Source organism: Macadamia integrifolia, chromosome 2, assembly GCF_013358625.1.
Source record: "Macadamia integrifolia cultivar HAES 741 chromosome 2, SCU_Mint_v3, whole genome shotgun sequence".
NCBI lineage: Eukaryota > Viridiplantae > Streptophyta > Magnoliopsida > Proteales > Proteaceae > Macadamia > Macadamia integrifolia.
Genome location: NC_056558.1, coordinates 5,544,808 through 5,557,591, shown reverse-complemented (window position 1 = coordinate 5,557,591; position 12,784 = coordinate 5,544,808). Strand labels below are relative to the sequence as shown.

The 12,784-nt window shown below is 38.5% G+C and overlaps 2 protein-coding genes and 1 long non-coding RNA gene across 4 annotated transcripts; 2 read left to right on the top strand and 1 right to left on the bottom strand.

The window, feature by feature from the left end:
* Positions 1-615, top strand: LOC122070647. The gene is made up of 2 exons (XR_006137889.1): positions 1-116; positions 208-615. It is a non-coding gene; the product is annotated as an uncharacterized LOC122070647 (long non-coding RNA).
* A 558-nt stretch (positions 616-1,173) lies between these two features.
* On the bottom strand, positions 1,174-8,785 carry LOC122070633 (NADPH--cytochrome P450 reductase-like). Of its 2 annotated transcripts, XM_042634824.1 has the most exons (18): positions 8,322-8,781; positions 7,528-7,587; positions 7,366-7,442; positions 7,220-7,277; positions 7,024-7,107; positions 6,912-6,948; positions 6,582-6,651; positions 6,247-6,441; positions 6,076-6,168; positions 5,109-5,334; positions 4,935-5,018; positions 4,681-4,832; positions 4,481-4,577; positions 4,173-4,322; positions 4,009-4,086; positions 2,459-2,581; positions 2,268-2,381; positions 1,174-1,785 (listed from the first exon to the last, which is right to left on the bottom strand). In XM_042634824.1, exons 1-18 carry the CDS (start codon positions 8,616-8,618, stop codon positions 1,705-1,707), a joined length of 2,076 nt encoding a protein of 691 aa, XP_042490758.1. In that variant the 5' UTR covers positions 8,619-8,781; the 3' UTR covers positions 1,174-1,704. The 2 variants fall into 2 exon arrangements, 1 of the variants encoding a protein (XP_042490758.1); XR_006137884.1 differs by lacking the exons at positions 1,174-1,785; positions 2,268-2,381 and having other exon boundaries at positions 4,173-4,315; positions 8,322-8,785.
* Positions 8,786-9,308: 523 nt separating this feature from the next.
* On the top strand, positions 9,309-12,443 carry LOC122091621 (fructose-1,6-bisphosphatase, chloroplastic). The gene is made up of 3 exons (XM_042661640.1): positions 9,309-9,887; positions 10,523-10,919; positions 11,886-12,443. The coding sequence occupies exons 1-3, from the start codon at positions 9,483-9,485 to the stop codon at positions 12,284-12,286; spliced, it is 1,203 nt and encodes a 400-aa protein (XP_042517574.1). The 5' UTR covers positions 9,309-9,482; the 3' UTR covers positions 12,287-12,443.
* Positions 12,444-12,784: the final 341 nt, after the last annotated feature.

Below are 12,784 nucleotides of genomic sequence, written 5' to 3'. Positions count from 1 at the left end.
TAGCATGCATGCAGTGGACTTGTGCACAGGTCCATTTGCCTGGTGTGGTGCCATCTTGTATTCATCGGCCAAAGATGGGCATCATCATATCTTATGGTTGGAGGAAAGCCAATTTTGTATTGTTTTAAACTCTTGCTTATTTTCCCTTCATGTTTTACTTATGATAGAGAACTGACCTATTTATGTTTTATTGATGGACATCATCAGCTTGATTTTGCTATAAATGGTCTTTTGTCCCTTAACATGGTGGTGGCATTCTTGGTGGCGTTTATACTGGACAACACTGTTCCTGGCAATCAGAAAGAACGGGGAGTGTATATGTGGTCAAGTGCGGAGGACCTGGCAAATGATTCATCGCTCCTTGCAGATTATTCCCTTCCAAGAAGAGTTGGTCGGTTTTTTCGGTGGGCGAAATGTGTCCGTGCATGACATGTCTTGACATTTTGCAGCAGCCTCTGTATATATGTTTTTGGTAAAATTGCCACTGTTTAGATCGAGTTATCTCAATTTGTGACACTGTACGGAATAAAGGAACAATTTTGTATTCCTTTCCTAAATGTAAGAACAAAATAGGGTGTTGACATTAAATGGTTGACACAAATTCTTTCAGAGAAACCTCTTGAATCCTTTGTTTTTTTGATAGGTTTTGAAATCACAGATAAATTTTGGTACTGTACTAGCAACTGGCGTGGAGTGTCAAAGTTAGAAAACTATATAAACAGAAATGGTCATTCAACATGAGAGTTGTTAATTTGCCTCCCAACAAACTTACCCTGAGGCAGTAAGTGAATCACCTGCAAGGATATCCATACGTAGAAAATGGAATGACGTTTAGACAGAAAGTTGTGCAGATCGATTGCTTAAACAGTTACACATTGAGTCCTCAAAGTGCCGAGAGGTTTGCTTGTTTGTGGGCACTGCTCAAATCTGTCGCCAATAGTTGTGAGACACTTATCAAGGTGTTCAAGCAATGTAACTGGAGAGGTAATCTTCTTATTAACAATTGTGGAATTAAGTAGCATGGATAGATATTCCAAATAAAGATTCCATAAACCATCAAGAAGTTTGCTCATGCTTCTTCAGCTGGCATATCATTAACACATCTATACTCGTTAGCTGTTCTGAGATTAGAAAACCAGAAGCAAACTAAAAACGAAGGCAGGAATAAGGAAGTAGCACAACAGAAACAGCACACACAATTTTGATAATTGGAAAACTTGATCAATTTGTAACATCACTTCGACAGCTGATGATCATCCTCAGTTGCCAACATGCTACTATTGTTACCTTACAAGTAAATCCGGTATATAATCTTACATTGACGATCAACTTCTGGCCAGAATCCATCACCATCAGTCAATCCAGCAGAACACCTGAGAGACCTATGAGTGTTCTGTATGTAGGTTAACTCATGTGTTTCCTAAATGACATTTTCCTTTCGGTTAACCCTTGCAAAGTGACATTTGAATTAATGGAATTGAGTCAGTTAACTAGAAACTAAACCTTCTGTTTGACCATGAGAAGAGAACACACATGCCCGCCCAGTAAACCCAGTTTCTGTTTTCATCATCAGTCAGCTAAACAACCCTTGGGAGCGGCAAGGGGCTCATAAACTGGTTTGAGCTGGAAGAAGAAAGATGCATCCAACATTTCCTATTTTGACTGGACAGAGCAGGTAGCCAATGCAATGGCAACTGTGAACAATTACCAGACATCTCTAAGATAACGTCCTTCCATCTGCAGTTTCTTCACTACAGCCTCAACCTTTGATGGATCTGTACTTTCCTGAAATAAACCACCCAAGTGTATAAATGGAACGTAGCATTCATCAACTTATCACACTACTTTAGAAACACTTTCTTCCCTAGTTCACATAGCTACAGAAACAAGATGTATTTACCAATATACCCTTGTAAGGTATGCAACTTGATTTGATACCAGCAGCATTTCTCTCCAGTATATGGAGATTTTTCAAGTACTTTCTAGTAAATTTGAGTTTAATGCAACATAAAGATGCAGAATAAACTGAAAGGAATCCTGATCCCCCTTAACAGATACGTCCATTAATTTAGAGTACAGTCGAGAATGGCTGGAAGGAAAACATCCAAGCCATTGAAATCATTCAACATCTTCAACTGCCAGTGTCAGTTTGACACTTTGACTAGAATTCAAAGTAGCTTTTTGTTTCCAATATATAGTTATTTTACGTGGCCAGAATTTGAAGACATGGATGACTTTAATCAGAGAGGGAGAAAGAAAGACTATACCTGTTCTTGTACTATGGTATGCAAAGTCCGGTGGACATCTTTAGCCATGCCCTTGGCATCTCCACATACATAGAGATAACCACCACTGGAGATTAGATTCCATAGGTGTGCTGCCTGCACATGCAGGATAACAATTAAAGACGTGGCTATGGAGAACTGCAAACTATTATCAGTGCCAACTGCCTACTTACTCTATCCATCATTTTATGCTGAACATATTCCTTTGTTGGTCCTTCACGTGAGAATGCAACAATTAGCTCAGACAATGCACCTTGATCAACAAAATTATTGAGCTCATCCTCATAGATGAAATCCTACAAAAAGAGAACAATATCAGATACACCATAACAGGGACTTGTGAAGGGAGGAAACCAATGCTAAAATCTTACAATTACATATGATGCATGAGTTTATTTATGAACCAGAACCTCTGATCTGAATCTCACATTTGAATCTTTTCTCTGAAGTCGCCTTTCTACTAGTTTTCCTTACAATTCAATTCATGGATCTTACATTCCACTCAAATCTTACAACTCTGTCAGTTAACTGGGTCCGAGTTCAATAAAAAATAATAATAAATTAATTAAAATTTCCTTTATTTAAGGGCTTTCATTTTAATACCCCCTCACATCATTCTTCACCAACCAAATGTATCTCTAACAGGTCTTTAACCTCCATTTTGAGAGGCTGGAGAGGTTTAGGTTTTAACGATTAAACAAACACACCTATCCCCTCCCCAAACCCCACCCCCCTCCCCCCAAAAAAAAAAATATTAGTTATATATATATATTTCTGGCTGGAATTTGATTCATTATTTTCCATTGCTCTCAAGGACCAAATTGTCAAGCTTTATTTCCCTGTGTCTGCAAAAGAAAGTTGGGATTCCTTAACCCTTATTGGCTGTTCAGAAAAAAAATATTTTTTTTTTATTGAAGCATTGCTTCAAGGATAATAATTGTGCGGTCATGCACAAAATTTTATTGATGAGGTGTTTTACAATTAAAGCATCTTGCAAATATAAAAAGGATGACACAAACTGCACCCTGAACATTTCAAAACTGTCTTGCTCTTGATTTGAATCACATAGAATATAAGGTTAATGTGCTTTTCCCTCTCTCTCTCTCTCTCTCTGAGAACATGTCTGTAGAAGAGCCCTCCCAATCCCCACCCCCCACCCCCCCCCTCGCCCCACCACCACCAAAAAGAAGAAGAAGAAGAAGAAGAAGAAGAAGAAGAAGAAGAAGAAGAAGAAGAAGAAGAAACATAAATAAAATGGAAATACATCATATCAAAACAAATATTCTTTATTCATTTTGAAATATTATGGATAAAAGATAGCCTTTTTTTTTTTTGGGTAAGAGATAAAAGATAGCCTTTTTTTTTTTGGTAATAGATAAAAGATTGCCTCAATAAATGAGAAAGAGCATCAGAGAGATCTATTTTGGGATTAGGTTTCTTTCAGACAGTTTTCGATGTTTCCGTTTTTCATCCATAGAACACAGGTTAGGTTATTTCCTTTAAATGAGTATGTGATCCATCGTTCAGAGTGTAAAATTTTTAAATTTTTTCAGGAAGAATTTAAATGATGAATGTATCACTAAGAAATGGATATAATATATCATGGATGCCAATATATAAGATTTAATTCACCATGAATGATTAATTCCCACAACAATAATTTAATTTGGTTTTTCCGATTGGAGGGGAGAAGCAATCTATAGTATTGTGATTGATTCAATACCATTTTGCGATTTCTACATCCAAAAAGGAGAAGAGCATGGCCAAGTTGAGCACCCTCTTCCTTCAGAACCAGTCTCTCCTGAAAACGAAGGATGGGATTAGTTTCAACTTAACATTCAAAAAGAACAAATTGGCGAAAGAACTCATCAAGCTTCTCCAAAAAACCTGAAGAAATCCTCGGAAAGGTGCCAATCCAGTACCAGGCCCCACCATGACAATAGGGATGGAAGGATCCGCTGGTAACTTAAAATTTGATGATCTAACAAAAATTGGGGCCCAACTGCAGTCATTGCTTTCATCCAGAGGAACTGCACGCTATAATAATTAACAGAGCATTAGACAACATCTACCATTCAGTCTTGAAATTTTTCTACGTAAAGCCCTGTCAGAGCCTTCCATATAATAGTTCCATTTAAACATTTAAATAAAAAAGGCTGTATCCCACATGGGAATGGGATGGGATCAATTCCTACCTTCATCCATGTAGAGCACACACCCCTGTGAAGCCTCCCAGTGGGGCTCGGACCATAAACCAAAGCACAAGTTACATGAATTCTAGAGGGGATGAATCTGCAAAGAGTACACCATCCAAATAAATATTGTGGAGCCTGCCTAAAATGGTAAAACTGTTTTAAATTAATTTGGCTGTTTCTGTAAATTGGGGGGGAAACACCTTGGAGAGGATGATATTGAATAATAACGGGGCTGTAAGTGAGGGGCTACAGCCGCAAAAAAAACACCCAGGGGAGGTCTTGCTGATGGAAATTCAGCCATTACTTCTAGGAGACTTCTCTGACTCCCAACAACCCATTGTGCATACTCATCCTGTGAATTGAGAATAGAAGAAAAATTAACAAAAAGCAGCAAATAAATATAAACACCCCACCCCCCCCAAAAAAAAAAAAAAAAAAGGGAGTAAATTGTAACCTTTCCCTCTGGTGATGACAAAAATTTTAGTCTTTCTGCTTCATTGGGTTCAGAAGCATGTGCAGCCAATGCAACCAAACTAGCCTGAATAAAGAAACAAAACATCCAAACATCAGGAATAACAGAACTTAAGGCCAAAAACGATACACAACTAATCAAAACTAGATATAGTACCTTTCTAGGAGGATTCAAGAGATCTGCATAATGCGCTAGGGCAGTACGTAATGTGCATGGACCAGGGAAAGGAGGTGGTAATGAGCTTCGCAGGGGTGTACCATCTTCATTGTCCGAGTGGACTGAAAACAACAAATCCAAAGGCTGACCGAGCAATTTTCCAGCTTCCTCAATGGTCTCATCACAATTCTCAGCATAAACACCGACATGGTCTCCAGTTTCATATCTAAACAAAAGATTCATCACCAATTAATATTTACACTAGTTAACATACAACAGTGTGCAAGTTTTAAGATGAAGGTTCAAATAGCCGTAACTGTCACCTGCACTAGAGGACTAGAGAAAAGAAATGAAGGGATGAGGAAACTGTTTGCCACTCAAGAGATGGTTTAACCTGCGGATCATAGGTTTTATTACCAAAAAATTCTTCTCATCTAGAAGAGAAGAGGGGGGGTGTTAGGACCTCTATACATCACGGCCATCATTATTTTTTTTCATGTTTCAGGATGGTCAATAAGTTCCATTTCACATTTCAATCTCACTTGTATATCAATTGTACTAACAGGTGATAATGCAACAACAACTCAGCTTTATCCCAACTAATGGGATCAGCTACATGGATCCTTGCCCTCCAATCAGCTCTATTTGAGGCCATGCTTGATACAAGGCCTAAGCTATTCATATCTTCCTTCACCAATAACAGGTGATAATGCCATGATCAGTAAAAGGGCCGTGATAATGAACTCAGTAAGCCCTATCAAACTACACGGGTTAGCTACACAAAAATCCTGTGGTTCCACTCTTTTTAAGACATTATCCACCTTAGATTATGCATGCATGTCAATTTTGACATATCAGCACTTCTCTTAAGTTCCCTCAGATGCCCTCAATGTAAATTGACAAGTAAATGGAGCCAGAGGGAACACTGCGACTATGAACAGAAGACGAATAAAGCAGCATAACTTACTTGAGTCCAGTGCCTGATATGTCAAACTCCAGATGGATGCATGAGCGGTCCGAATCAGGTTTATGAAGCTCCTTTCGAACAGAAACATTGGCTCTTCAATTCAAGGAAACAGCATTAGTTTTCAATTGGAGTGGGCTAAGGGAACCATTAGATGCACAATTTTCCAGGTACCTGCAAGGATGGTGAATGTCAAATGCAGTACCCTCATTTGCCAAATTTAAGTGTTTATCCACCAAGGCTGCACCACTAGGATCATGAATCACAACCCGATATTCAGGAACAGCCGCAGTGTATGTAGTAGACACCATATTAACATCTTCCTCATCCCGTAGTAACTTATCTAATTCAGGCCACAATGTTTCTCGCCTATAATGGAAGAACCGTGAGGTTAATGACAATATGAAAAGAATGCAAACCATAGGTCCTTATATGACCTCCATCTTCCCACATTACGATCACAATTAATTAGAATAACATTAGCAGCAACAGAAGGAATGGATGATTACCAAGCAGCAAAGTCGTCCTCAATGCACTGATCATCATCACCAAGGCCAAGCGGAACAAGACGCTTTGCACCTAAATCATTAACCACATGAAATATTTTTTCCGAGTCATACAGAGATTTAACTATTAAAAGATAAGAGAGTCAATTATTTTATAGCACCAATCATGAAGCAGCCAGAACATGTGTTTCAGCAAATATTAAACGTGAAGTTTCCAAGTGTAAGCTGTGATGGGGTAAACATTGTATTATTCTAGTTGAGAAGACTAAAGGTGGGGTAAATCCAAGTTAGAACTACAATTGAATGCTTTAGGGTTCAGTTGTGGACGCATACCCTGCTCGATCAGTTGCTCATCCAAAACTTTGCCAATCTGCTTTGAGAAATGAAGTAGTTAAATACGAACTAAAATATGAAACTAACTAACTTAAATCAATTAGACATTTACTTTATTGAAATGTTCATATTGACGATTTCCCAAACCAAAAACACCGTATGTGAGTTGCTGAAGCCAAGTTCCCCTTTCTTGACCCTAAAGAAAAACACAAATCTCCATCCTCATCATCTGAAAATCTTCAAGGAAATGGGTAACTTAGCAATATGTGACCTAAGCTGATGGTTTCTAAGCTATTCTTGAGAATCACCTCGCTAAACCATTTATAGAATCTTGCAGCATTGTCAGTTGGCTCTCCATCACCATAACTGCATTTTGAGTCTCAAGTTAACTGAATTAGCATCATGCCTCCAGCACACAAAAAAATTCATCTAAATTTTAAGGCTTTCAACTTACGTGGCAACCATGAGAAAAACCAGCGTCTCTTTTTTCAGTTTATCCTCGTATTGATCATCATCAGCCGCATAATCATCCTAAAGTGGATGTATATGGTAAAGCATCACAGTTGGATAAAACTGGACTCAAGCAAAACGAGACAATGGTTAATTAATTACATACCAGGTCAACAACTTTGACAACGGCTTTATCATATCTAGCCTTGACTTCCTCCGCCAATGCCTGTCACCAGTGGATCAAAAGTAAGCATTTTGATATAAATACCACAAATCTTAATAGGGTTAATGAAATATAAGCAGTTCCACGTACTGAAATCATAACAGAAGTCTTCATAGATTCATTAGGGGTCGAGTGGGGGAGATAAACCATAGTCATGACGACGCTAATGATAGGACAAAAGTTGTAATAGGAAAAAAGTCAAGATGACACTAGTGATGAGTTAAAGTATCTCTCTCTCTCTCTCTCTCTCTCTCTCTCTCTCTCTCTCTCTTTCAAAAAAAATTGAAATTTTCTATTTTTTTCTTGCCTTCCAAACTAGGTTCACAATCGCGTTGAAAGTGTAATTGATGAATCCGAACTTGAGAACAAATACCAGAAACATAATCAAGAAGACTTCAAAAGGTCACACGTTTATTCAAAGTGTAAAGCTGAGCATTTCATTATACTTTTCAATTCAATGCGAGAAAAGGAAGATACTTTTCAACAAAAAAGAAGAAATTATACTTTCTTTCACAAAATCAAACTTTCGATAGATATGAGATATCTCAAACTTCAATCAATGGATTAGTGTTTATTGTACAATATCATTTGCATTGAAGGCGTAAACTAAATCACCATGCAGTGCAAAAAATTTCAATCGTTCAGAACGAATTCGAACCGAGCGACAACTTTTGCCCAACAACAAACAAAAAGAGCAAAGAAAAAGAAAAATTTATGAAAAAGAAAGTCGAATCCACCTTAGCGAATCCCTCAGCAGTACCAGTTTGAGTACCGAAGAAGATCGTAACCTTAGTCTTCCCTGCTTCAGCTTCGACTTCGTCCTCTTCGTGAATAGATACCGAATTGGGAGCTACGAAGGGCTTAGGCGGTTTATCACGACCAGAAGATCTTCTCACTAAAAAGTAAACGATTCCAACGAGCACTGCAAGAGAAGTCGTCAGGATGATGACAATGTTATCGGAAACTGGTTCAGATCCAATTGAAATTCCCAGAATTGATTCAAGAGAACTCGTCCATTTCGAATTGAAACCCATGGTACTCGAGAGAGAAGCTTCGCCGACGGGTGCTTCCCCCTGAGACCAAAACTGAAGAACCCTAAAAAGACAAAGACATGCAAGGTGCGAGACGATGATTCGCGCCAATGGCGACTGTCATTTCTTTCCCCCCACTTCGTTCTGACGGACTGACCGAAGAGAAGGCTTTGACCTCTCTGGTTATTGGCCGTGAGTTGGAGCCCACTTCTAAAATTGACCTTTGTACCCTTCAATCTTGAGTCTGAATTCTTCTATTTTACCATTATACCCTTTCAAGCTTGAGAGTGAATTTTTTGATTCACCGTTGAGAGGTTGTCTGGTCAGTCAGTAGAACCGGAATTAAAAAACCGGAACGGATACGACCTTTTGAAAATTAAATTTTCTTCGATGAGGTTTCAATTTTGATTTTGAATAAGTTAAATGAATATTGATTTAAGATTATAAAAATTAGTTGGTTTCGGTCTGATTTTGATTTGTATATATTATATCTTGAACCAATCGAACCAAATAATTATAACCAAACCGATTGACATCGTTATCCGAAAGACCAAGTTGGTCTAAGGGACACAAGGAATTAAAAACACATTCTGAAGGGTAATTTGGATATTTCACGCAGAGAGAGAGAGAAGAGTGGAGCTTCATTTCATTTTTAAGGGGATAAGAACGTTACATGGTCACGCGTTCCTAAACCATTACGGAATCACAGTTCTATCCTTTTGGACCTTTTTTCATCGTCGAAAGCCCTAGATCGTAGGGGAAGAAATTTGAATTTCTCCAGAAAAAACTTCGAATTCTGAATCGTAAAAAATGATCGGGACCATCGCCATCTTCCTTTGCTGATTAAATTCAGGGAATTTAAGGAATATGATGCAACTATCCACACTGTTCTTGAACACGAACCAGAATCTCCCGCCAAAAGTTTGTGGTTTCGCGCCATCTAAGCCAGTCTCTCTTGGCAACTCTCTCTGTCGTTGTCCAATGACTAGTTTCGGCTGTTTTAGAGTGAAATCTGAGATGGGTGTTTCTTCTTCGAGTGGTGGAGATGGTTTTCGGACTTTGTTAGATTTTGTGGGACGGGAAAACGTGGGAGACGATCTGGTGGTGCTGTTCGCTCATTTGCAGTATGCTTGCAAGAGAATTGCAGCGGTTGTGGCTTCTCCCTTCAATTCGCAGCTCGGGAAGCAAGTGGGACTAGCTGATGGCAGTACTACAGGACCTGCATCTGCAGGCGCTGGCAGAGATGCTCCAAAGCCACTGGATATTGTTTCGGTACTCCTACTTCCCACTTTTGATTGAATTTTTGGAGGTATACTCGTTGTTTTGTGTACCCAATGTTTAATTTGCAGTTTTGATTTGCTTAACTGGATCCTAATCTGGTTTTACGCAATTCATTTTGCACTTTACGTTTTGGCTTCCTGTGTTTTTGGGGTGGAGAGAGACCAACATTCTGTGTCCTTGAGGATAATCTTATCTTTTCATTTATTGAAGAACTAAACAGATCAGGGAAAAAAAAAAGAGGAGTCAAAAAATTTGCAGATCGAATGGTGGTTCTTCTAATTTTACACCCACCTAGATTTAGAGTTGTGTCCTCTCAAAATCAGCTGTGTTCACAGGTATGTGGGTGCTGTGATTCCATATTTCTCAGTTGATGTTATTGCAATTGGTTTCTATTCATTTAGCCATTTCTGTGACATAGTTCTAGGCATTTAAATGATAAAAGTATAAAACCAAGGTACTCTTTTAAAAGATGGGAGTTTTTCATCTTACCCTCATATGTTATGGCATTTGTTGCTGGTTCAATTCCAACAGGAGGCACTCTTAAATTCAAAACAAGATTTCATTAGCAGAAGAAGGGTTGGGGGTGGAGAAAAAGAAACTGATGAGCAAATATATTTCCTATGTAGAATGAAATTATCTTGTCTTCCCTCCAAAGTTCTGGTAAAGTCGCTGTCATGGCTTCAGAAGAAGATGATGCTCCAGTTTGGATAGCTGATAATGGCCCATTTGTAGTGGTCACTGATCCTTTAGATGGTTCTCGGAACATTGATGCTTCCATTCCAACTGGAACAATATTTGGCATTTATAACCGCCTTCTGGAATTGGATCATCTGCCTAAGGAGGAGAAGGCCCAGGTTAACTCTCTCCAGAGTGGGACAAGGCTTGTAGCTGCAGGTTATGTTCTCTACTCATCTGCCACCATATTCTGTTTAAGCTTCGGTTCAGGAACACATGCGTTTACTTTGGATCGGTCAACCGGAGACTTTGTTCTCACACACCCAAACATAAAAATTCCTCCCCGAGGTAAAGCTTTTAGCTTCTCATACTTTGACAGAACATTAATGATATTGTCTATTGCAATGATCAATAAATTAGTAACCATCATGCCCATAAATCACTTCTTGTACAACCCTGCATCTTTCTCCCTTTTCCCCATTTACGTCTTGGCATTAGGCTCCATTTGGTGCAAGAAAAATTAAAAGGAAGGGAAGTGAAAATTTTCAAACCTAAAAGGGAAATTTTTGTAATCAATACCCCATATAATTGTATAAATTATTCCAATTTCTTATCATATATGGTAATGATACTTTTCAAATAAAATTTTTATTTTACTTTTCAATCCAAGAGATTTGGATGCAAAGTAAAGTGAAATTTATTAACTGAATATGGAATGATTTGGAGTTAATGATATAATCACCTGAGGTAAGGATTAAAAAAGTTTCTTTTTTTAGGTTTGAAAATTTCCTTCCCTTTTCCATTAATTCCCGTTGCAGCCAAACGGAGCCTAAGCGAATGCACATAAATCATAAAGTTCCAATTGGTTATCAGTATGGTGTATCCTTCGGGTTGCACTGGTTGATGGTTCCAATGCCTGTGCATCGGTTTTTTGTCTCGCTTTTTTCAGGCTTTGGGTTTTACTAAGTGAAAACATGTTGGATTTGGGTTGCAAAGGGGGCACATGAAGGGGGAATGTCATTAAGAGTTATCTTCTCTATATCTTTATCTTCATCTTATCTTTCTTTAATATAATTTAGATTTCTATTGCATTCTTCTCCATCTTACTCTCCATCCTGACAAGGGGGAGGGTTTTGTTTATTTGCAGTGGTTTTGAAATTTCCAAAACCTGTGTCAAGCCCCTCATTATAAACTGAATCTGCATTCTGTAAGACCAGGATCTAGGAATTTCTATCAAGGGGTTGCCTTTTGATATTCCACCTTTGTTCGACAACTACTAACACTTTTTATCAACTGGATATCCATTTTTGTCAGGACAAATCTATTCTGTAAATGATGCCCGGTATTTTGATTGGCCTCAAGGTTTAAGGCAGTACATTGACACAGTTAGACAGGGAAAAGGGAAGTACCCAAAGAAGTACTCAGCCCGTTATATCTGTTCACTGGTTGCTGATCTCCATCGCACTCTGATGTATGGAGGGATAGCAATGAATCCAAGAGACCATCTTCGGTTAGTTTATGAAGCAAACCCTCTTAGTTTTATCGTGGAGCAAGCTGGGGGTAGAGGATCTGATGGTAAAAGTAGGATTCTTTCAATCCAACCTGTTGAGCTGCATCAAAGGCTCCCATTATTCCTGGGGAGTTTGGAGGACATAGAAGAGTTAGAAAGCTATGGAGATGTCCAACAGAAGATAAACCCTGGGTATGAAGTTTGATGTATTACTTATTTGTTGATTATTGAAATAGATATAAACCAACCTTGAACATTTTACTGTTCAATACTGCCACTATCTGTTGTAGAATCAAGGCGACGTTGCAAATATGCATTTTCTCATCCTAGTCTCATCCATGAATTATTTTTACCTTGTTCTCGATTCTGTTTTAATTGGCTCGTGTATTGGAATGCTAGTACGGATGTGGAGAATATTGTGTATGCATCTCATTTGACCTGGATTATAAGGGAAAATAATCCTCTGTTTTTTTCATCCCTGTTTTTCCTTGTTTTGCTACCTGTAGAACACGACACGTGGACAACTTTAAGACCAACGCATCGGATGTAATAATCCTCACCCAACCTTGACCGTTGATCTTAAAATTGTCCACGTGTCGTGTTCTGCAGATAGCAAAACAAGAAAAAACAAGGATGAGAAAAACAGAGGATTTTGATCCGATTATAAGAGAGAGAGAGAGAGAGAGAGAGAGAGAGAGAGAGA